Raw genomic sequence first — 25,733 nt, 5'->3', positions numbered from 1 at the left:
GGCTGTTTTCATGATATTGGTCATGAAAATAACATAAATAATTTGAATGAAAATATTTAATAATTATACTTTAAATAATTAAACATATTAAAATATTTATAAATTCGTGTCTACAATTAAAGCACTGAAATGAACACCCAAATCTTAAATCAGTTGAACAAAGAGTGGTCGTAAAAAAATAGGTCTGCAGTATTAATTTTATGTAACTAAAAGCCTCGTGCTTGTTCATAGAATGAAATGTGTTGCGTAGGAACGACAAATTTGTTAAATTTGCCAACCAACCGAAAGAAACTTCTTGGAAAATCCATAACTGAGCATGAATTAGCATTTACAATGGGTACGACCAGCATGGGGTTCCACTTAGAAGGACAACGCTCAACCTTTCTATCTTCTCTGTTCGTACCATGTCATGACTCACCACTTATATATAAAGAATGTATGAGGTTCAAATTTATAACCCAATCTTCTTCTTTCCCTATTTGTTCTTTTCTTTGAATCAACAAGCATCTGGGAATTTCAGTTACAAAAAGAAAATAAAGGGAGGGGGATCGATGTAATTTTAAAAGCTTTACATATTATGTAAGTATGTTCAGTTATTGTGAAAATTATTTTTTATTGACAAAAACATGTTTATTTACCTATCGGAGCATTGCTTTGTTTTGAAAAGTAAATACGGGAAGCACAATAAAGGCAAGAGAACATGCTACCCAACTTCGCTACTACCTTTGCAATGGATAAATTAACCCTGAATCCTGTTGACTGATTCGACCCAAATCGATCCAAGTAAGTTTTTCTTTTAGAGTTTAGGTTCAATCCGACCAAATTGATTCAGACATGTTCCACGTATCAATTAGATAATAAGTTCTATTTTTTAAAAATCTAACTAAACTCATTACATACAATTAAATTTATTATTATACTAAAATCAATTATTAATTTTAATTTTAAATAACTACAAAGTTTTAGGAAAAAAATTGTTGTTCTATCATTTTTTTTTATTTTCACAAAATTAAAACACAATTCTTAAAAAGTCAGACTCAACCAATCCAATACGACCTGTTTTATGATTGGACTGACTTGAATTGAGTTTGATAATAAAAATGTAAAAATGTACAAACTTGACCCAACTGGTCAACCCAACCAGCAAAGTTTTCATTAGATTGAGTAACAAATTTAGTCATATTCAACTGAACCTATGAACACCCCTATTAATAGTGCCTTTGCTTTGTTTGTGCACCACACCATACCTGAAGCTTTTTTTTTTATTTGTTGGAATAAAAAATAGTATTAAGAGATTTACAATAATTCATGCATCATGTTCAATTAACTAAGCTAGACCCTTTTGACACTTCACATTAGGGGAACTATTTAGGTTTCCCTACCACTTCTCATCATCTCTTTCATCTATTTCTTCTTGTAGTTATGTAGTTAGGTTTGCCCATTTTGGAATTAATGTAATTGAACTCATCTTTATGTTTACATTTTGATTATTAATCTTATCTTCTATTCATTAATGTTTGTTTTGGCTTGATCACCCTTTGCATGATATTGTGATTTGAATTGTCATTGTAAAATACTTTTGAACTTAAAAATAGAGAGAAACACCTAATGGGTTTTGTATCTAAGGACGAAGAAAGACTTATTAGTCATCATTTAACTCTTAGCCAACCACTTGGTTAGACTAGTCAAGGCATTGAAGTTTGGTCAAGGGGTTTATATTATTTTCATCTAAGGGATTGAAGTTTGAGTATTTTGGTCATTTGATGATAATAATTGACCTTTAAATTATACGAGTGATCTTTGTTTGCATAAGCAGGGTGATTTAGTGAAATCAATTCCAACTTTTTTATTTTTGTTATTTCACATCTTTTATAGCATTCTATCTATTCGTAAAAATGTCAAAAACAATTATTATTTATTTATGCCATTGTTATTTACATCTTTGCATTTCAATTAAAATCATCTTTGTTCTTATACTCATAACTAGTGAACTTTATTATTTTGTTGAGTATTACGTGAGTTCTTGTGGATATAATATTTGAACCTTTGTTTTATATTATTTATACGATTTGGTATGTTTGTCAAGAAGCCAACACGAGACTAAAGAAACATATGTGAAAAATAAAAAATTGGGTAACGGGACAAAAATATTATTATCATTAAAATATTGTATTTAATATTTTACCAATATAACCTTATGATTAATTTCAATATATGTTTCTTAATAAAAAAAATTATCAAAAGCATTGTTATCATTAAAGAAAAGAAAAAACAACGTGCCGAATTTGATGAAGTTGTTGTTACCATGAATTTAGGGTTAAATTTAATACTTGATCGTTAGACACTTCAACTGTAACGGAACATGTGATAAAAGTTTGAAATATAATTTGTTGAGTGTTTGCTTTGTAATATAACAAATCACTCGAGTCATTTTTTTTTTTAAAGAAAGGACATGGATGGTCATTAAATAGCGAATGAATGAGCAAGGTGTAGGAAAAGTGGAAGTAGAACCATTTTTTTTTGTCTTTTAGCCTTTTAGGATTTTTATTTTGTTTAATTTTTTTATTGCAAAACTATGCTAATCGGTTTGATATATATGTAAAAGTTGCATTGTACTTTGTGATTTGTTTTGTGTAATATGTAATTTCAATAAATTGTTGATTATTTAATGAGACTAATGCTGCTAAAATGTGTTTGGCTACGTATAACAATAGCTAGTACCTATGTCTATGGGTAGTGCAAACAGTGAATTTTTTTTTATCTATCTATATATAAAAGTAGAATGGAGGGTAATTAAGTAATTACCATTTTCTTGTTTTTTTTTTATAAAAGAGTAATTTTATATAGTAATTTTAACTATTTTTGCTTTTTTTTAGGATAAAAGTATAAAATGTACTTTTTTATATTATAATTTATGCATATTTGGGTGTGATGCACGAGACAAATTATTTATAGAGAATTAATATTTTTATTTTTTTAAAAAAAATTAAAACTTAATTTTTTTATAATATAAATTATTTGTGGAAATGTAATTTTTATCTATGTAATAATAAATTGAACACTCCCGATTGTAATAAGACTTGTCTATTATTTTTTAAAAGCTATCTATTTATAAATATTGTTGTATTATGTATTTCAGATTTTTTTAATAAATTTCAGACTTTATATCTTATTATTTTATTATTATAAATATTATTTATTTATAATTTTTTTTCATGTTTTTTAGGGAACTGAGTTTTTTATGTTACTAACTATTGCATACATGCTAGGTGTAAAAAAAAACTACTACATGTTACTTTTCACATGTTAGTTTTTTGTTCTGTTTCTTTAAAATTTTAGAAATATATTGTTTTAAGATTTAGTTGTATTTTTATTTAAATTTTGGTGAATTTTATCACCAACAAATTAATGTGGCCTATTTTACTCTCAACTTTTAATAAATTTATAAACTTTATGTATGGGCATTTATCCATTAATAAACACAAAAATTGAGAATAAAGTTTTCACAAAATAAATAAATTAAAGTTAAGGATAAAATTTGCCAAAAAGTAAAAAAAATAGATGCAAAGTTTGTCCAAAAAATTTAAAAAACTGGGTGCAAACTTTACAAAAAATATAAAATTCTAGATAAAAAGCACAATTATGTTACGACTAAAACGACAGAATAATTATAAGTTTCTTAAAAGTTGAAGTAAAATAAGTAAAATTAATTTGTTGGGGAAAAATTCACCATATTTTTGTCAATACCTACCCAACTGGATTTTTCTATTATTACAAAAACACCCGTGATTTTGAAAAAAAAAATTGACTTTATACAATTTTACCAAATATATTAAAATTAAAACATGTTTAAACATCCTCAATGGATTTTAGTCGTTTTCAATTCCTAACGTTTATTCAAACATATGCTTATTTGATTAGGAAAATGATGAAGCCATTTGTCATTGAATCATTTAAATTGATAACATTAAATGAATTACTCGAATTATTATTTTTTAAATAAATAAAAGAATGTAATGTAGGACTTATTTCACAATTATATTTAATATGCTTTTTATGTATGGATGAGAAAAAAAGATTTGCAACTAATTTCATGCTTACACTTATTTATGTTTTAAAGTAAGTTTTCCTTTTTTTTTATAAAAAAAAACTAAGATAACTGAAAATTATGAGACTCATTTTTGAAGATATAGGGATTACAAGTAAATTTTGTCTTTTTCAATAAAAATCTTCTTCATCTACACGGTCAAACATTCAAACTATTGTTAACATTTTTTTATACATTTCCTGTAATTTTTTTATAGGAAAAAAGTAAGTTATTATTAACCAGAGAAAAGTGTAAAGTAAAATATATTACCTCTAGAAGAAAAAAAAATCAAATTACACGCTGATTCACAGAGTTAAACGTTTTAAAACAGACATTTATGTCACACCAATATTCATTAATTGCAAAATATGAATCAAATCAATATGTTTAGTTGTTACTTAGATGTAATTTAGGCAGGGTGAACTATATTAAGCTAGATGTCTCAAATCAAATCATCTATGAAAATTAAGCGAAAAAGTCTAATGCCTTCGAAAAAAAAATGATATGTGATTAATATTTAAGCCTCAAACACGGCTACACCTAGTCCATAATAGATTCATCGAATTTTGGTTAAATGTGTATGTTTTTATAAAGTTAAATATACCTCCAAATGAAAATATGAAAATATCATATAAAAAGTCTATCAATAAGATTTAACACATTTGATAAATAATCAAAGTTTCTTAAGTAAACATGTTGACAGAGGTTCATTTTTTTAGTCATGCATATAGAGAAAACTTTATTAAGAGAGACAAAATGATCTCAAAACTTTTTGGATGTAAAAATATCTTGTTTATGAAAAAAATCTAAATATGTTAGGGTGCTATAACTATTAATATGTCATTCTTTTAAGGATGAGGTTAATTTCATAGGTCCCAATTTGCCTTGACAAATGACAAAGGCCTATATTAATCAATAATCAAATTCATGTGTAATTGTTGCTCAGAAACATTTGAAGATAGTAAAGGGACTAGTGAACTAACCGTGAAAAAAGTGACAGCAAAATGATAAAGTTAAAGAGTTTGAACTTCAGGTGGAAAAAAAAGTGTTGGTCCTTTGGAATGTCTCCGAAGACAAGAATCAGAGTGGAAATTTCATTTGAAAACTTATTTATTTCCGTTATAATATACCTTCTTTTTCCCGTGCCTTTTTTTTATCCTTTTCAAATTTTTCAATGTATGATTAATTTCCGCCTCGACAATCAATTAATTGGACCCATGCAAACAGTGTTACCTGTTTAAAAAAATCTTACCACGGCTTTGATCTTGATTTTTTCCCTTCCTCCTTATTAATTGTTAAAATCATGCAGGTTGAAAAAATGTGATTAAAAAAATAAAATTTCACTTTAAAATAGTCATCTAGATTTCCAAAATAAAAAACACCCTAGGAGAATCGTTTCTAATGATGACATTGAGAATACAATTGAATACCGAATTTATCGGTTTCTTTTGTTGAATCCTACTCTTTCAAGAGTTAAGATTCCAGACTTTTTTGTCCATGTTTGATTTTCAGTCTAATTTATTGTACACAAATCAAAATAACAAATCAATGATCTATAAAAATTTAAATTTTTTTTAATCTTTATAATTTATTTATTTTCTTTAATTTTGTTCTTACATTTTTTTTTTAGTTTTTGTAAATTGAAATAATTTTAATATTTAATAATTTTTTTTTCCTGATCATATTAATAAAGTCATCAAATTTTGATTTATTTATCTTTTATTTTATTTAGGATGTAATTTTTTGAATCGTTACGTCATTTTTTTTAGTCTTTTTTGGATTGGGTCTTATACTAGAAAGTCTTGGAGTAGTATTATTTATAAATTCCCTTTTTTCTTCTTTTTCATTGGACCTAATTTGTTTGTATATCTTTATTTTATATTTTATTAAAATCTCATGTTTTTTTTTATTTTTTATCCTTAAAACACTTTAGATAATGTTTTGACTCATGAAAAAGAAATGTAAATAATTTTGTAAGGATGAAAAAAAAAATTACAAGATGTATAAAAATACTTAAACCTAAAAAGTTTAAATATGATTTTACAAAAAGAAAGGTAAATATACTTTTGCAAAAGTCATTTGACGGTCAACAAAGGTAAATAGATTCGAGTCTTTGTCTTCGTAGACATTATTGGATTTGCCTAATCTACTGTGCTTGCGTAAAAGGATATATTCCTGCTGGAAAGAAATAACCCACAATTGGTTGGATCCAAGTCCTTATTTTTTTTCTCCACGTTCATCTGGTATTTTTATTAATTGTATAAAGTATAAACTTTCCCGTGCAGAGACTGGATATGTTATTGGATCATTTGGCTGGAACCTCCTAAGAGTATATAGTATAAATGGTAAGTATAGTTTTCTTAATTTGGTCATTTGATTGTTGCGATTATTATCGATGGAACGGTTTCTGCATCAATGAAAGTCAAATATGCATTATACTCCTTAATTATGCTTATGACTAATATATCATTTCTCATATGTTGATCCTTGTAAAGCTTTTATTAACTGCTTTTTTTCTTAAAAAAACTTTTGTGAGATTCAGTAGATGGTACCCATTTTTTATTTATTTTTATTTCCTTTTAATGATTAATTCTTCAAAGAAGGCAATGGCTATTGGATCTGTTCCGTTCATTAATTTGGGACTTTTTATTCATGATATCACATCAGTGAGGTTTCTTAAAAAGCTATCTACAGTATATTATTCTTATTTTGACTTTTGAGTATTGGAGGATTGCACACTTGTTGGAAAATTAATGAAGATAAATGTTCTTAGAACATATTGTCAACGGGGTTGGGTTGCATAGTTTTGTCTGTCTGTTGACTTAGAGTGAATAATTAGGCTAAGACAATACTCATCATGACTTGAAGAAGATAATCTCCAAGTTTTATTTTCAAAACAATTATAAGTTTCAGAAGGTGTAATTTATATGTATAAAATCACGTGAGTTAAAAAAAAAAAATGCACTCATCTTCCTATAGAATTTTAGTATGTTTTGAAAAAAAGAACAGAATCGATTTCATCTGGTTCTTGAGCTGTACCTTCCATTAAACTGCATTTATGTATGTTTTGGTAAGAACAAAAAAAGCATATGGTTGATACTTGATAGTTCCATCCATGCCATTTGATTCAGATGTTGAAAATTGAAACTTGTAATTTCCTGTATTGTCTGAGTGTCCAAGTGGATTTGATCCCTAGTACAGTACATAGCAAATACGTCATGTGCAAGATTGTCAAAATCCTGACGTAGCATAATCTGATTCCTTCTGTTCAAAGGAGTTTTACAATCAGCGGAATCACCTCGTTCCTCTTCATCGTCAATCTCTTTTCTGCATGGATCTTTGCTGGGTGAGTTATTCAACTTCTCTATGACATTGATCTTTGTCTTTGTCATATGGTTCCTGTTTCTGCCCTCTAAACAAATCTCCCTTTTGTCTTACCATTGTAGACTTATGTGTCTTTAGTATACACGCTTTCTCACTCTTCTAGGAACTTTGAACGCGGAATGTTGAACGCCATTTCAATCAGAAAAAGCAAACACTATTATTTCCTGTCCCTCTGCTTTCCGCTGTGAAAATGTTCCTCAGATCGTTTTTTTTATATGCAAAAATCAAATATAATTATAAAATTACAACAACTCACATCGAATTCCTTGATAGTTCCACTTCCTCTGTGTGACCCTCTTATGTAATTTTATTTTAAGTAACCGTTAATTATGATTTATTATTTTTCTTATTTATATGCCTATATAATAAATATGTATGTCTGATAACCTTGGTTGTGTGCTTGTGTTGTTCTTTTGTTGATGAAATTATGGTATTTTGTTTATCTTGTCCATAGAATTTTGTGTTGATAACTGCATAAGTGCTCAGTTTAAGCTTAGGTTTCTTGATGTACGACAATTATTGTTTGATGGATTGTTCTATTTTGTGTTATTTAGTGTCAATTTCATCCCTGATAATATTTATTCTATAGGGTAAGCGTTCTCGTAACTGCAAGCAAATTGTTCAAAGGATACATGATTCAATTCAAATCAAAGTCTTATAATTAGAATGGATAAAGATTGTCCCAATCATGTCCAAGCCACGTACTGGAACACGGTCCTAAAGCTCTAATATGCTTGGCCCAAATTGTTTTAGTTTTGTGAGTTCAGAGATTCTAATATCGATTAGTAAAGAGATTAAAATAGTTTATATACAAATCATTTTTTTTAAAGTTGATTTAGATCCATACTTTACTTGATGATAACACTTCATAATGATTATTGTTGAGTCTATCAATCAAGTAACTTGCTATTGAGTTGTTATTAGATTACATGTAAATGTCTTATATTTTTATATTGACTAATGATGAGACTAAAATAATGTATATAAGTGAGAGACAACTCTTACCTTATAAAATAATTTTATAGGATTGAGTTAGACTCATAACTCATATTCTAAGATTGTTTTCGAAGTATTTACATGAATTAAAATAAGATTTAATTACTTATTTAGTCCGTATAGTTTTCAAACTTATTTTTTTTAGTCTTTTCTGTTTATAAGTAAATTTTTTAGTGCTTGAAGTTTACATTTTACTTCTCTAAAGGTGTCTGTTGTTACAATTCTTTAACTAACGGAATTAAAAAAAATTTAACGGCAGAGATCTTTCCAGAATAAAAATGTAAACTTCAGGGACTAAAAAAATCTACTTGGACTAAAAATGATAAGTTTAAAAATTATAGAAACTAAATGGGTAATTAAATCTTAAAATAATAAACTTTTGATGGATGTATAGATGACACAATTTTTTTATAAAAAAAATTGCTATTAAAATGTCATATTTTAATGGTTTTTTATTTTGTTTTATATTTTTATAATTTTTTAGTTTTTTTTTCAATTTTTAATTTTTTTATTTAGGTTAGTAGGTTAACCCGACAACTTGGTTACACGCCACCTATTTTATATTATTTTATTTTTATTTTGTGGAACTACATATATCAAGTTTGTTTGTATATCCAACTCTACTTATATTTGAGTTAGCATCCAATGGTCAATCAATGATTAAAAACCTACCGAAGTCAAATTTCTTGCCAAGTCCTTGAATGCTTGAGATTTGATGCTTGGATTCTCATTACAAATGAGTATCCAAATGGAAGATTGGGTCTTGAAATCGGACCTTAATTAAGATTATAAAGGTACACAATTCCCTTGACTTGAGCCCATAGGAGGGGAAGCTAGCTTACATGAATCCAACTTATTTATCTAACTTCTGATTTTGGAGGGGGTTCGACCCCTTGGTCATTGAAACAAAGGGGCAAAGAGGTGGACTATTGGAAATTGACCCACTTCATCTTTTTCACTTGTTAGAATGATCTACAACCTCTTGAGGAAGGGTATAAGAATTGGAGTGATAAAAAAAATCATGGTTTGAATTTTTCCATCAACATAACTTAATAATTGTTAACATTTGTCGTAAAAAAAAAATTCTCAAGTTCGAAAGAATGAGTGGGTTGACTCTAGGAGATCGATCCCTTTTCGTTGATTTCACTAGTTAGGATGGTGGATAGCCCGTTAAAATATGCGAGGGAGAAGAGGTTGGTTCTAAAAAATTTGCTCAATTCATTGGTCCACTGGCTAGGATGGTCTATATGAAGCCTTTTAATCTAAAGTTCAAACGAATGAAGAGGTTGGCTCTTGGGGATTAGTGACATTTCATTTGCGAGTGGTACTGGATATGTGTAAGGATCATTTGCAATGCATAGAGTTATTTGTAATTTTTAAAACTATATTAGATACTTATTTGCAATTTCAAAAAATATGTCAAGAACCTATTAGTAATATATGAAGGATTTTTCTCTTGATCGCATTATCAATTTCATTATACATTTTGATTCTCTCTCTTATATTTCCTTTTATTATATAGAATTTGTGATAAAAATTGTGGCATATAGATAACATTGCTTTATATGTGGGTAGGTAAATAATCCCAATGAACTTTATAATTTTATGTGATTTCTCCTATGTTTCTCCACTACTTAATAACGGGAGCAAGGATAAGTTAAGAGGAGTTTATTTTTATTCTAGCTCATTTAAAAAAAAAATTGATCGATTCATTATTTGAATCCGAACTCATCAACCTGGTCAAGACCTCAAGTATATGAGATTGAATTGGATCAACCTGGTTTTTTTTAACTTAATATATCAATCTTTCCATTATCAATAGTTAAATTGAAGAATAAAAGAAATATAAAATCTAAATTAAAGTATATTATAAAATACATATTTTAGAATAAATAATATCATGTTATACAAAATATTATTTATTGAATCAAAATATTTTATTATTAATACAAGTACGTTAACAAGTTTTATATATATATATATATATATATATATATATATATATATATATATATATATATATATATATATATAAGAGATTTAGTTACTCTTAGAGTAACTTTAAAAAAAATACTTTTTATTTTTATATTTTATTTTCTTAAAAATCTAATGGTTAAGATTAATTATATAAATGATAAAAATAAAGAATAAGTTAGTTGCTTTTGGAGTAACTTAGTTACTCCTCTCTATATATATAGATGATCGAACGGATTTTAAGAGAATTCCGCAAGAGAGCAACAGTTTACGGGATAATTAAGGCAGGATCAACTTGACCAAGGACTAATTAACTATAATAAATGATTAATTATTTGAATAACATAAGCATGTACCAACAAAGAAAACGTAAGCATATTTGACTTACGACTTAATACGGCACAACCACAGGTGAAGTGAATCACAGCTTACAGATTTGTTTATTTTGTCTCTGTTTTCCCCCAGTTGATTCGATGGTTTTTATTATAAAGAGTTCACGTGACATATGTGATGTTATCACATGTTCTTCCACCTTCTCAGACAAAAGTAACGATACAATATGCATTACATGACTATGATTATGGTTAACTTCCTGTTTTATTTTCCTTTAGTTTATTGTATTTATTTGTTGTTTTCCCCCTTTCCTTAGGCCATGGGTTTTCCAGGTGAGCTGTATTGTTTCGTGAAAGTTACAGCTGACATTGCGACAATCTAATGCTAATGCAATCACTATTCACCAAGATGGAGTAGTCACATACTGTTAACAATTATTCTCTGAGTATACTTTCAACTTTTAAGTAATAATAATAATACTAGTAGCCGCAGTACGTAATAATAAACGCTCCATTCTCTCTTCCAAATTGAGTGATCCATATGTATATATGCATTGAGAATTGAGACATATATACTACTAATTAAGTGAACACAGAGATACGAAGATTTAATTCACAAATAGCAAAGTATAGTGTGTCGTTGAATGAGCACTTTACTTTTATAACAAATTCCAAAACATGGGGACCCGGAAGGAGTTAGACGGCAAGTCTATTCTTTGAAAAACAAAAAAAAAACTTAATTAAATTTTTTATACCTAAAATATATGTCATTTTTAAATTACTATTTAATATTTATTTTATTCTTTTAAATATTTTTAAAAAAATTCAGTTTAATTTTACTAAGACACAGTGTCATGATCATTACGTATTATCACTAATATGTTATTGTCACGTCATTAAAGGGGACAATGTGATAATAAAGTATTCAAGTATCCGTGACAAGACATGATGACGTTATATTCCGTATATCACGTCATCGCTTAACAGAAGGCGACTAACAGTAGGTAGTGAAATGAAATTGAATTTTTTTTTAAATACTTGGTTGAAAAAAAAATGAATTTTTAGATAGTAATCTGAAAATCGTCTATTTTTCATAAATGAAAAACTTATTTAAATCATATATAATGAGTGTTTTGCGGTCCGTCATCTATGTATACATGTTACATGTGTTGGCTTTCATTAAGTGATGACATGACATATACTATTAAAGATAAAATTAAAGAATTAAGATGCGAATATTTAATATCTAAACAAAACTAAAAGAGAATCTAGAGAATAACGAAGGAAGAGTGAAGAAACATATAACATGTGTATATTGACCACTGATCACAAAACAGTCATTATATATGATTTAATTAAGTTTTTCATATCTGAAAAGTATATCATTTTCTGATTACTATCAAAAAAATCATTTTTTTTAAATAATTATTTAAAAAAATTATTTTATTTTACTAGATAATAATATAAAAATGACCTATATTTCACGCATGCAAAACTTAATTAAAAATAAAAAGGTAAATAGACAAAGAGAAGGCTTGGGCCTTTATGTTCCAAAAGTTGTCCAAGGCAAAGCGCAAAGCACCGTAGAATTAATTTTTGTTGGTGTAGCATAAATTGTGATGACCCACATGCAGGTTTCTACATCTCACAAACCCTGTGTCCCAATAACTTTTGAACCCTCCTCTCTCACCTTTAGATAACTGCCACGTGATTTCAGGTTCCATACTGCCCCTTGAACTCTCTCTTCTGATCATCGTTGGTTCATCAATCATCAAATTAAAAATGGATTAAAAAGAACTTTCTCGGTTTTCCTGAAAGAAGAACCTTTGTGACTTTGTCCATTTCTGCACTGCCGAAAATCGTTTCAAAATTGAACAAGAAAAGAAGGAAGCTTCTCTTGCCAACAAGTTATTCCACTCCCTCTCCTTGAATAAGGACACCCACCAGATGAATCTTCTTGTTCTGTTCCTGCCTATTTGGGTGTTAAGCATTTCTTTTTCCTCACCAACTCTTCTTGCTGCTTCCTCCATTTCTCTTTCTCAAAATGCACAAGCTGAATCTCCAGGTACTCTACCTACAATTCCTTTGTTTATTTTAATTCTTTTTATGAGTTAGCATTGGTTGTAAACACTACAATATTTTGAACTTGAAACACCAAACTACAAAACCTCACTCTGCTGTTTTTACTTCCTATTTTCTCTCTCATCGTGAATTTTCCTTGAATTATGGTTGGTGTCATCATTTTCATGATATATTCAAGTGTGGTTTCTGAAAAGTGCAATCCTGAAATTAAAGGATACTAAATTTTGTATTGTTTGGTGCTCAAGTCCATGGAAAATAATAAAACTTTCATTGGTAGTGGTAAATTCTGATAAAAATAAGATTGTTTCCTCAGTTTTGCATTCTTAATAGACATTAACATGCTACTTTGGCTGAGGAAAACCTCCTCATACACTACATGATTAATAGAAATAGCTGAAGACATGAATTTAACATTATTCAACACATCTTGTCTATGTCTTCGAGAACATCTCAACAAATATGTATCTCCCTACAAACCTGAGTCTCTCACTCAAAAGTTACAAAGAATGAGAATCACTATCTCACTTCTCCTAGAGTGACGTCTGTTTTGCTTGGACATATGACCCCCTCTTCAAATTGGGTAGTTCTTCTCACCTCAAGAACCTCTATTTTTAATGTGGTGAAGGACTTCTAAAGATATTTCTTGAAGAAGCACTAATTGATTGCTTACTATAATTCCAAGAGTCACCTCTCTTAGAAATTGTCATCACACACATTCCAGTAGTCTCTACCTTTTACTTTTCAATTTACTGTGTCTCAAAATCACACCTGAATTAATGGTTGAGAATTTTGAATTGACATTCCAAACAACTTATTGAGTCACCTCCTACCAATTTGTTCATATTAAATTTATTTTCATGATTTGTAATCCCCCATCAACATTTTATTTGATGTGAATTCTTATATAAGTTCAGTATATGCTGCTTAATGAGTTGTAGTGTTGTCCTATATTGAAACAGGAATTCAGGAGGTTAGAACAGTGCATCACCAGAATTTGAATAAGAGAATTCTAATCGCACTAGTTGCTTGTTCTACTCTTCTTGGTGGAGTCTTCCTATTCTTGTTATATGTCTGGTTCCGTCGACATAAAAACTTAAGATGCTCCAAAAGTATAAGCCAAGAAACCATTGGTATGACTATTTTCTCTGGTGAAACTTTTATTTGGGTCTTCTTTTTTCTTTTGCACATTGGTAATGCAAACATAGAAAATTACTTTTCCACTGCTCATTCATTTATTTATTGAACTTGCAGAGACTGCAAAAGGGGAAACCATAAGCTCGGTTAATGCTAAACTGAACTACTCTAGGATGGCAGATAAAAGGAGTTCAGTTGCCATTTTTGACTATCAGCTGTTAGAGGCTGCAACAAACAGCTTTAGCACAAGTAATATTATGGGTGAGAGTGGTTCTAGAATTGTTTACAGAGCTCGTTTTGATGAACATTTCCAGGCAGCTGTGAAGAAAGCAGAGAGTGATGCTGATAGAGAATTTGAGGTGATGGTCCTTTAGAGTTAGATTTGAGTATGTATTTCCTGGGATCTGATTGATATTCCCCTTTACTGATTTCACCTTTAGTTATTGCACCCAAAATTGCAGAATGAAGTGAGTTGGTTGAGCAAGATAAGGCATCAAAATATCATAAAACTTATGGGTTATTGTATTCATGGTGAATCGAGGTTTCTTGTTTATGAATTGATGGAGAATGGATCTCTGGAAACTCAATTGCATGGTACATTTTTCATTAATGTTGATGAAGATAGAAAAAAAAATCTTATATTGGGAACTTAATTATCATATGTTGCTCTCATTGGTATCAACAATTGTAGGGCCTAATTGGGGGTCATCTTTAACTTGGCATCTCAGGTTAAGAATTGCTGTTGACGTTGCCAGGTGAGTTTATGATGCTTATTCTACTTAAGACTAATTTAATGTCCCTTGTCTTATCTATATTGTCTAATGCAAATTGTCTGTCAGAGCATTAGAATATCTCCACGAGCACAACAATCCTCCTGTGGTTCATAGAGACTTAAAATGCTCTAATGTTCTTCTGGATTCTAACTTTAATGCCAAGGTTAGATTGTGACTTGTTAAACTTACATGTCAATTAGTTAATTATATTATTTACTTTCCTTTACTGAGTTTTGTGATTCAGTTATCAGATTTTGGATTTGCTGTGGTTTCGGGAATGCAACACAAGAACATTAAGATGTCAGGAACTTTAGGATATGTGGCTCCTGAGTACATATCACATGGTATACAAGAATATTTATGATCATAAAAAAGTCATAACATAAACCTTGTTACGCTGTTGCTTCTTTCTTGAATCAGGTGGTTGTAGTATTAGTCTTTCCTTAGAAACATTACTTCTCTTTACCTTTCGACCTTCTGTTGAGATGCTTCATTGCTCCTTTTTTTGTGATTTATAATATAAAGGAAGATAATCCAATTAAGAGGAATATAAGAAGATGGTAGACCTAAAAGAATGTTTGAATTGATCGAAAGGGATGAAATCAAGTGGAATAGAATGAGATGTAACCGGATGGAATGGAATGAACCCTTCTTTTCCTTTCCCTTCGATTTGGAGGGCATGGGGATGAAATCATTTATTCCATGATAAAATAACTGAAGAATGGAATGGTAACTTTTTTCCCTTCCATTCTATTCTACACCATTCCCTTCCTACATTTTTCATTCCATTCATCATTAGGCATTCAATTAAACGTAGCCTTAGAAAACTTGTGGAACTAATTAAAAAAACTTCGTAGATCCTAATGATGTCAATTGATTCATGTAGCAGATTAAGCCAAGTGGGAATAGTTTTGGTTATTGTACAATTACTGAAGTACCAGCTTACTTTTGTTGGGAAAAAGGGGTACATTAGTGAGTTGTTTCCCATTAATCACTTTAAGCTAACTAGAACTATGGAACTTGATCTTTTTCTTTTTTTAATTTTCCTTCAAAACGAATATAACAATAGCCAGCTTTTCAGGTAAACTAACTGATAAGAGCGATGTCTATGCTTTTGGGGTTGTCCTTCTAGAACTCCTAACCGGGAAAAAACCCATGGAGAACATGACCTCGAACCAATATCAATCCCTTGTATCATGGGTATGTTTTCTCTCATGCCTTTTAGTGGAGAATTCTGAAGAAAACTTCAGTTCTGCAGTACTTGATGGTCACAACTTTCAACTTGCAGGCCATGCCTCAGCTAACCGACAGATCCAAGCTTCCTAGTATTCTGGATCCTGTTATCAGAGACACAATGGACTTGAAGCATTTGTATCAGGTTCATTGACTAGAAGCACCGTAATCACAATTTTTCCTGCCTAGTGATAAATACTATACATCTTAAGTTCATGTTAACATTCTGCAGGTTGCTGCAGTGACTGTACTCTGCGTGCAATCAGAACCAAGTTATAGGCCACTAATAACAGATGTGTTACACTCTCTTATCCCTTTGGTACCCGTTGAGCTTGGAGGGTCACTTAGAGTTACTGAACCAATCAGCTCAGAGAACTCTCATTGATATTAAAAAAGGTTAAATTAGTTTTTTTAGTCCTCAAATTTATTTTTTAGATTCAATTTTATTCTCTGATTTTTGGATTCAATTTGGTTATTTAATTTTTTAAATCAATTCAATTTGGTTATTTAATCTACATGGTAAGAAATCACCATTTGTAACGGTTCAAAAATCGTTACTAAGTGGTTTTAAACCGAAGACATATTTTCCAAAGAAACTAGAGACCAAATTGAATTAATTTTAAAAATTAGATAACCAAATTGAATAAAAAAAAACTAGAGACCAAATTGAATTAATTTTAAAAATTAGAGGATCAAATCAAACTTAAATAATAAATTAGAGGACTAAAAGATTAATTTAACCTTTTGAAAAATTGTGTTTTCATTTTTCTAACTATGGTATTTGTGCACTTTATTAACATGTTATTATTGTAATTATTACAAAGAGCCAAAGAGGATTATCCAATTGTAATTATTCATGATTGCGATTTGGTTCTTCTTTTAGTCGTAAATCATGGTGATATTACCATCTTTACAAGCTATGAGGACACTCTCAAGATTAATTTGGTGGCTGTCTAGCTGAAAGATGCTTTGTTTTGTGGGTATTCAGGACAAATGCAACTATCAATCATTAATTGTTTTTTTAAGACAAAAACATATCTACGGGGTTTTCATCATGATTACTGCTTTTAGTCTTCTTTCATGACATTTGAACATGAAAATCATGTTCAACCTTATTGTATAAGTTTACAGTTACATGATAGTGAGGATACTAAAAAGCTGGATATTATATGGCTCAGTCTTATACTAAAAAAATAGGAGGCTTATGGGTTACATAGGTCTTATTTTATTGATTTCTTAACCAAAGTTAAGTGGAAGTCTTCCACAAATGTCAAACTCGTCTTTTCCTATTATTTTTATCTTTTTAGTCTGAGACCTTCAATATCTCGAAGTCACAAAGTTCAAAAGACTCAAACTTGATACTTTAAAGAAAAAAAAAAAAAAAGCTCTTCGCCACTTAAACTGTATAAAGTCCCGAATCTTTTTTATTCAGATGGATACAGGTTCTTCCGATTTGGCATTTTGGTTAACAAATTTGTTTTCAAGTCAAACTCATGAAAAACAAGAACGAGCTAGAAAACAGAGAAAAGGTATAATCCAAGATTGCATTCTCGACTTTGTTTTTTATGTATACACAATTTCTCGAGATTAACGATTCTGAGTTCTGAGTACTATAAATTAACCTGCATGCTTAATCATTGGTTTGGATTCCACAGATATGAACGCGCGGAGAATGTCATATTCCTCAAACCATCTTTGTAAGGATCTCATGTTCCTTCGTAATCATCAATTTCATGGAGTTTAGTCACTTTCCCAACAAACAATTGCTTACTCAGCTTTAGCATATGCTTTATAACTTCTAAATGGATCTGATTAGGATATTTGTCATACCATTTTGACAATAATGTTCATTTGACAAAGATTATCTGAATTAATCACGAAAAACATAGTCACTGCCATCAGACATGATATTTGTGCTAGTGCATCTAAATTTCGAGTAGAGTACTCGAGAAGTTTCTTGTTCCAAACAAAATCCCCAGCAACTACATAAATCTTAACGAACAGAACACTCATCATGATGCCGTGATCGGTACTTATGTTAGCTTCTAAGTATATTGACCCGATTTAGATAAACTTCTTAACAAGAACTTATATACGTTTCTAATAGTTCTTTCCGCTAAATTTTTCAAAAATTGAATTTAGTAAATTAATTTTAACTTGTGAAAAAAAAAATAATTGATTTACTTCATTTTCTTCTCTTATAAATACTGTGATGTGATAAAGCTGATCTAAATTGTGACCCATTTATCATTTTATACACACTCCAGATCATTTCAACTATGTAGGTACTACCGAGATGAGAGATATGAAGAAGTTCCAGCAAGTCAAAAGCGTGTGCCCGAAGGAATGGGGCATCTTGTATAGTTCCATGGTGAAAAAATAACGCGTTATAAAATGTCAGCTTAGTAGGGCATAATTGAAATGCATTCTAGTAAAAGAAAGCAAGAGAAGAATATGCATAATATAAAATCAATCTACTATGCCTCGATAGAAAACAATTGTTACGATACTACCAATGAATAAGACCATTAACAGCCAAGACCGCATGTTTTGTATGTTTTTCCCCACTTGACCTTGATGAACTACTTATATATTCTTACCAATGAGTTGAGAACAGCCTGCTCCCATTTCTATTTTCGACCTCCCCCACCCCACCCTGCACTCCCAAGACACAGGGAAACCATGACATTATCAAGCTGGATTTGTGTTAATAATTCAAAGACCATGCTTCTCCAGATTGTCCATCCTGGTGGCCATGTTGAACTCCATGACAGACCAGTGACTGCAGCTGAGATTATGTGCCGGTATCCAAGATGCCATGTTGCATATCCATATGTGTTCCAGCAACCATGGGCGGTTGTTGAACCAGAGACAATGCTCATGCTTGGACAAAAGTACTATGTAGTACCAAATAGCACAATAAGAAAGCTTCAAAGGCTTTCCCCAAGGAGCTCTCCTTCTCCTTCTCCTTCTCCTGCTCCTGCTTGCGAAATTGAAATCAGTTCTTCAGTTGATGAAATTAGAAACACACAATCCAGCAAAGAGGAAGATGATGTTATGCTCTCCACTTGTTGTGTCTTCAGGAATAAAAGCAGTGCAAAGCAATCCAATATCTACAAGCAATATTCCAAAAATAAGAGCAAGAAATCTGAAATCAGAGCAGATGTAAGAAATTTGAGTCTAAATATTAATAATGATAAGAATGGTGGTTTATCACATGATAGTTGTTTCGTGAGTATGTTTATTGGAGGCAGGACTAAAGCAAATGCTAGTGATATGGCAAAAGAAACAAGAACATCATCAAGCAGTGCTCACCTTTGTGATGGCAATAATACATTAACCAGGAAGAGGACAAAAGATTTGGCAGGGAATGGTTTAAGAAGCTCTCCTAAGAATGTATGGTCTTCTGAGCATTGGCAACCAAGTCTAGAGAGTATCACTGAAGAATGAAATAGATTTGGTGGCCGTGGAAATCTTGGCTGCTGATGATATCCAATAATCTACTTTTTATTTATTGGTTTTTCATCATACATCTTGTATACTTTTAGGTACAATAATGCTCCCTCAGCTGCATGGTCTGCTGCTGCTTTCTTTTTTCCATGAGGGGCACCGTAGCACTCTATTATGTTTCTCGATGCTTCTATCTCTATAATAACCTTGAAGGTGAACCTGAGATAAACATCAACTAGTCACTGAGAATAACAAAAATAAAATTTATAATTATATTTCCTTTAGTTTCATGTTTGCCACTCATGATGAAACTTTTCATCATGAGTGGCAAACAGAAGCAAAATAGTAGCTGTTTAGGAATATCATGCATTTACTATCATAAAGGACACTTGTTCCAAGTTTATTCAAATCTAGGATGATGCCTAGTCAAGTAATTGAACAACTTTCATGGCAATCAATGACTAGATCAAGACAAATACAAGTTAGATACCAGCATGAAATGGAATCAATCTTATGAGCAAGAATGAAATAAAATAAATTTGCGTGCCATTACAATTTCTACGACTTTTCATTTCATACCTGAGCTATGAGTTGTTTATATAAGACATCTTGACTTAAATGGTACAATTGAGAAATAGAATATGATACTTATTCATTATACGTTCCCCATATTGTGTACTGGGATAGACAGTTTCAGGATAACACAAGTCATAATAACAGAGAAAAGTCACTTTTCTCTTTAATAGAACCTGCTTTGACATAACAAAACTAAAATGTGAGCTTGCAACTGCCAACATACAAAATGTGGCCTACTATTTGTTAGTTAATCATAATTGTAACTTCTAAGTAGTCATTTGTATACAAACACTATTTAAACACCACAATGTAGAAATATTCAGTAGGAGGGAAAGTACAAACACTAATTAAACATCACGTAGCTGGTAGACATACATTCTCTTATGACCTGGGCCTTCCTCTTTGCAACATTCAAATATTGGGGGTTTCCAACAGTTCACAGCACAGATCTCGTACAAAGTAGACCTAGCAGTTCCTTTCTTCATACCTAAAAATCAAAGGGGTTATAATTTTGATAAAAGAAGCATTTTTGGAAAAAATTAGAACTATAGAGGAGGATAAGATATCCTCCAAAAGAGACAAACCTAAGTCAAAAACAAAAAAGAACTTTCTAATGAACTAAAAAACAAAAAGGTTCTCCACCAACAACAACTTGAAGATCTAGCACATAGTAATGACTAATGAATAATAACAATGAAGAACAATTGTTAAAAAGTCCAAAAGATAGGAAATTTATTTATGTGACCAAAAAGAGCTTCACATCAACACAAAGATAGAAGAAGCATACTTGAAAGAGAAAACAACCAGACAAGGCAAAAGCAATTGTGTTGTACCTTCTTCTGTCTGAGTTGGGGAGGTTGTGTTGCCACAAGACTGAATCTTTTGGTTAGATGAAGTTGAAGATGTGTCTTCAACGACAATGTTTCCCATTCCCAAGGAGGGATTTTTGACAATGTCTTTATCAGAAGCAACGAACTTCATTCTCTGGTTGGGGTTTCGCTTCACAGCTTTAGCAGCAGCTCTGCTACAAGAATTGTTCATTTGACCCTGCAAAAAGAAAGAATTCATTTGAACCCAATAAAAAGAAGCAAACTTTGCACAAGCCCAATTGTAAAATAATAAAGAAAAAAGAAAACCTTAGAGTTGGTGATTCGAAAGGGGTTGATTGGAGGAAGGTGATTGAGATTAACAGCAAAATTGGGCGCGTGGGAGAAATTGTTTTCCATGTTTATTTGTCTTGGCCTGCGCAAGAAACGAGTTTGCAGTTTGAGATGAAAGAATAAAAGGCAAAGTGGTGTTAAAGTTAAATGAAGAGATAGAAAACCAAACGAATGAAGCAAGTAACGACAAGCACCACCATACTGTTACTTCTCATTCTATCTTGCAATGCAGCAGTGAAATGAGTCAGGCCACAGGGGTGGGGTGAGTCATGAATGATGGCACTTTTCTATTATGGTATGTTTCATTTCTGGAAATAAGACCTTCTCCAGTTCGCTAGACTTTTATAATCTATCATCTTTAGGAAAATATTTTATTTTAAGATCTTAATTTTTTATTTATTTAAAGTGTGACATTATTTTTAATTTTTTTATTTTAATAATAAATATCATTTTAAAATCTTAAATTATTTTTTTAATTTCTACAAAAATTAAATGCAAATCAATTTTGTAAAAAAATTAATTTTTTTGAAATAGATGTAAATCTTAAAAGTTTTTTTTTATAAGAGCTGAATCTTTATCATACTTCAATAATAAACCTTAAAAAAATTCAAATCTTGAAGTTAAAATTATCTTTTATTAAACATGTTATACTTTAATAGAACATATTATAATTATATTTAAGTGAGCAATTCAATAGTATTTATATAAAAGAATAATTAATCGAAAATACACTTCTCTTGTCATTCTTTTGTTCGACAACTGTTCTCCCTAAGTTGGGCCCTCAAACCATCATTCACTCATTCTTTCTCTCTCTTTCTCTCACCGCTCTCTCCTTCTCACTATCTATCATATACTCTTCAATTCGCAATCCTAAACTCAATGGCGATGGGCGACAACAAGGTCAATCTCCCCGACGATCTCTTCTCATCTTCATTCTATTTTTTTCGATTTTGGTTAGGGTTCGAGGCTAGGTTTTAGTGTTTAACATTCCTTTTCATCTTCGTGCTAATTTTTTTTTCGTCATTTTGATTTTTTTTTTCAATTTTGGTTAGGACTTGAGGGTTTAAATAGGAAATCAGAGGTCATCTTTCTGGAACTTTGGTAAGTCCTTTTTATTTCCCTCATTTTTTTACGCGTTAGGGTTTGGGGGGTCATCAAGAGCTAAACCTAAAAGATGAAACCGTTTGGTGTTGCTGTTATTGTTGTAAGTTAAAACTTTGTTGCCTAAAACTGCAACTTTGTGAACTTACACTTTGAGATGTTGACTCAATATTGAGAATAATTGTAGCTGGTTTGTATGTTGGAGAAGAAGGTGTTTGAATAGATAATGACTAGCATGAGTTTGGAACCTAATTTGGGAATTAAGATTTTGGTCTTCTTTATCAAATTGCTAAGTTAACTTCAAGTTAGGAATTGTTTGATAATGTACTGCTGATTCTTTGCAGGATTATATTGTATTTTTTATTTTGGGGGTATCCATTTGGGGTTTTCATTTGGTTTGATTGTGGATTTTTTACAACTACTTTTAATATACGTACTTTTACTATGATTTTTCTGTCGTGAATACATATATACTTGATTAGTTTCTGACTTCATGTTATAAATATGTATCCTATAGCTGAAACATAGAGGTCTATATCAGAAAATGATAAAAAATTAAAATGATATTCTGCTTTTTGACTTGATCCAACCTTTTCTTTAGAAGATCAAAATTTTTCCCTTTTTCTTTTTGGATTATAAAAGAGGTACTGGAAGTAGTGTGGGAACGGGCAAGGGAGGCCTAAGTGCAGGTAGTGTAGCTTGCCTGCCGCTAGCATTTGAACCTGGGACCAACTGATCATGTAGTCTCTATCTTTAACAGTGTTGGTATCAATTAGCAATAGTCATGAAAATGTAGTCGTGCCTGGGTGTAATTATATCAGTAGGTCCAACCAATTTAATATATTTGCATGTTTTCCCAATGATTTTTGCAGACTTTGTTTAATCCTGAGATATTATAGTTTCTTTTCTGACTTTTTTCTTTTGACTTTCTATCTATGTACATGATAATTTTCATACATTCCTGACTTTTGCTTTGAAGGCCAGGTTGCTAAGAAAAAAATTTAAATATGATCAGATTGGTAAAATGAAAACTCCATTTGTATGATGCTTTCATAAATTCAGCAAAGATCCATCTCATTCCAGAACCAAATGATTATTTTATTTTTTTGCAATTATTATGTATTGATTTTGATCTTTTTGGTAGGAAATATGCATATTTTGATCTTACCCCAATAAGCTTTCCTGCATTCTCAAGCTTCTTTCCAACCTTTAAAGCAGCTGCAGCGGCAACTCCTGAAGAAATTCTCACCTGTTTTCCAATTGAAGTTAGCAGACGGGGAAGAGGCAGAGTATAAAACCAACATATACAAGCTCTTCATTGGTGTTAGAGTTTAGGTGTCACAAGGTTTGAAGAAAATTAACTCCTATCGTGCAAGCTAAATAACATAAGTTCTTATGCCCTTCACAATAGGGTGTGGGAAGGATCATTCACGAACATAACATTTTATTTAATATATGGTGAGGGTGCTAAACGCCATTATCTTGTGCATGATTGTATGTGCATAGGATAATGGACACCAGAACGCATTAAGAAAATCACACATAAAGTTGAGAAGATGAACATAAAGGACTAACTAGCAAACCTTCCTGGAATGATAATTGCTTTGCATTTTCAACTACTTCATCACTTGATATATGCCAAATTCACAAAAGGGAAGATTAATTATAATACAGACAAAGAAAATGGTGGCATTAACTATTTATCCAGGTCATGTGGTTCCCATTATCACATGCATAATAATAGTCCAATTGAACCCAGTTTTAGATGTGCAAATACTGGTCCTAAATTAAGAGAATCAATCACAAGAATTTAGAAACAAGAAGCCAGTGTATCAAGAAATGTTCATTATTGGCCAGTACAGCAAGCAAATGCTTGAAAGAGGTAAAGAAAAATGTCAACATCAATTTTGCATAATTCATTCCTGTCTATGTCTATGAAAAATATTATGTATTCTCTGAATCTTTGATATCACCACATTCACATGTGTGTGTAAGACAAATGTGCATTTTTTATGAAATATTATTATTTAAATGGGTCTCACATTTTTTGTTTGTTGTGTTATTACTTTCTAAAATGAGAGAAATCAAACCTGAAGGAATAATTTTACCAAGTTTCAAAAATTAAACATTAATAACTGCGAAATTTGAGTTTAATTGATAGTCAATTTTGATTAAGAATGATTAAAATTCTTTTATTTTACTATTGTTTTTAATGAAATAAATGAGAATTTTAATATCATTTTAATTCTTAACCAGCAAGATTCAAAGGAAGAAAGATTATAAGTACTTTGAAGGAAAATTGATACAAAAATTTGAAGAAAAAGTTGAAGATTGAGATAGCTCGTTTAACGTACAAGATAGACCTAACATGTCAACTTGCTCAACGGCTAGCACAAATTTAGTGCAAAAAAGATTCACGAAGAAACCCAAAGGCGCACTTAGCGCCAACCCTGCGCTCAGCGCGTGATCATCGTCATATCCTCTAAGCCCATAATGGTCTGTTTAGCGTGAGGTTGCGTGAATTTTAAGCTATTTAGGCTTATGAAAGATGTAGGAAGTAAAAGAGAAAGACACATCGAGATTTAGAATCTCTATTGAATACACCTAAAGCTTGAGTATTTTTAATAGGAAAAATTCTCCTTCTATAGCCATTCACCCCTTCTCTTTCTTTATTCATTTTTTTTCTTCTTTTATCCCCATGAACTCTTGTAATGTAATTCTTTCCTATTATCTATTTAATGTAATTTTAATTTCTATTATTTTTTTTTCTGTGCTTTCTTGTTATTGATTGTGCTATGATTATTCATGCTCATGTGTTGTTTAGGAAGTAATGCATTGGAAAATTGTTATTGTCTAGAGAACGGGGAAAAAAGCATCTAAATGAAATCATATCTAGGAATAGAGTGATATTTGTTTAGTTTATTTCATGCATCTTTAATCTTAATGAGATTTATTATTTTATTTTTGTAAAGGAATTTGGGAGAGAAAATAGATAAATTAAGCTCTTTTTGCGGGGAATCAAAGATAGAATATCATAGTAGATGTGGGTAAAAACTGAAATAACATTAGATAGAGAAAAATTATTAACATTGCATTACAAATAATTTTGGCATGCTAGGTTTCAACATATTTGCATTATGAATTTATCATTCACATTTAAATTATTGTTTTTTTTGTCTTTTTGCCTTTTTCTTTTTCCTTTAATTTCTCACTTATAATTCCTTATCTCTCTACCTTATAACTGCTTGAAAATTAGGTTTGCATTAATCTAAGTACAAATAAAATTCTTGTGGACTCGACACTCAGATTACTTATGACAATTTGGTATACTTGTCAATGAGTTAACAAACACCCTTTATTTGTTGCAGTTATTTTGAAGAGACAACAATAGTAGTCACTAATTTTTTTTCACTTCTTTTGTTTGAATATTTTGGGGACAATTTAATATAGT

At 30.6% G+C, this 25,733-nt stretch overlaps 2 protein-coding genes and 1 long non-coding RNA gene across 8 annotated transcripts; 2 read left to right on the top strand and 1 right to left on the bottom strand.

Moving 5' to 3' along the window:
- Positions 1–12,400: 12,400 nt before the first annotated feature.
- Positions 12,401–17,223, top strand: LOC114387049 (probable receptor-like protein kinase At1g80640). Of its 2 annotated transcripts, none has more exons than XM_028347152.1 (10): positions 12,401–12,838; positions 13,815–13,985; positions 14,107–14,348; positions 14,430–14,583; positions 14,681–14,744; positions 14,829–14,925; positions 15,007–15,106; positions 15,844–15,962; positions 16,051–16,140; positions 16,228–17,223. In XM_028347152.1, the coding sequence occupies exons 1-10, from the start codon at positions 12,721–12,723 to the stop codon at positions 16,378–16,380; spliced, it is 1,308 nt and encodes a 435-aa protein (XP_028202953.1). In that variant the 5' UTR covers positions 12,401–12,720; the 3' UTR covers positions 16,381–17,223. The 2 variants fall into 2 exon arrangements, with proteins under 2 accessions (XP_028202953.1, XP_028202954.1); XM_028347153.1 differs by having other exon boundaries at positions 12,402–12,838; positions 14,451–14,583.
- Positions 17,224–18,450: 1,227 nt separating this feature from the next.
- On the bottom strand, positions 18,451–21,481 carry LOC114387180 (ribonuclease 3-like protein 1). Of its 4 annotated transcripts, none has more exons than XM_028347319.1 (6): positions 21,346–21,481; positions 21,158–21,263; positions 20,855–21,068; positions 20,397–20,508; positions 19,311–19,664; positions 18,451–19,108 (listed from the first exon to the last, which is right to left on the bottom strand). In XM_028347319.1, exons 2-5 carry the CDS (start codon positions 21,245–21,247, stop codon positions 19,496–19,498), a joined length of 585 nt encoding a protein of 194 aa, XP_028203120.1. In that variant the 5' UTR covers positions 21,248–21,263; positions 21,346–21,481; the 3' UTR covers positions 18,451–19,108; positions 19,311–19,495. The 4 variants fall into 4 exon arrangements, with proteins under 4 accessions (XP_028203120.1, XP_028203118.1, XP_028203121.1 ...); XM_028347317.1 differs by having other exon boundaries at positions 21,376–21,481; XM_028347320.1 differs by having other exon boundaries at positions 21,379–21,481.
- A 449-nt stretch (positions 21,482–21,930) lies between these two features.
- LOC114386712 lies at positions 21,931–25,038 on the top strand. 2 transcript variants are annotated; one of them, XR_003661150.1, is made up of 4 exons: positions 21,931–22,081; positions 22,234–22,282; positions 23,427–23,627; positions 24,539–25,038. It is a non-coding gene; the product is annotated as an uncharacterized LOC114386712 (long non-coding RNA). The 2 variants fall into 2 exon arrangements; XR_003661149.1 differs by lacking the exon at positions 24,539–25,038 and having other exon boundaries at positions 23,427–24,323.
- Positions 25,039–25,733: the final 695 nt, after the last annotated feature.

The sequence above is a fragment of the Glycine soja genome, chromosome 15 (assembly GCF_004193775.1).
Source record: "Glycine soja cultivar W05 chromosome 15, ASM419377v2, whole genome shotgun sequence".
Lineage (NCBI taxonomy): Eukaryota > Viridiplantae > Streptophyta > Magnoliopsida > Fabales > Fabaceae > Glycine > Glycine soja.
The sequence above is the reverse complement of the archived record's forward strand: the minus strand, read 5'-3'. Positions and strand labels throughout refer to the sequence as shown.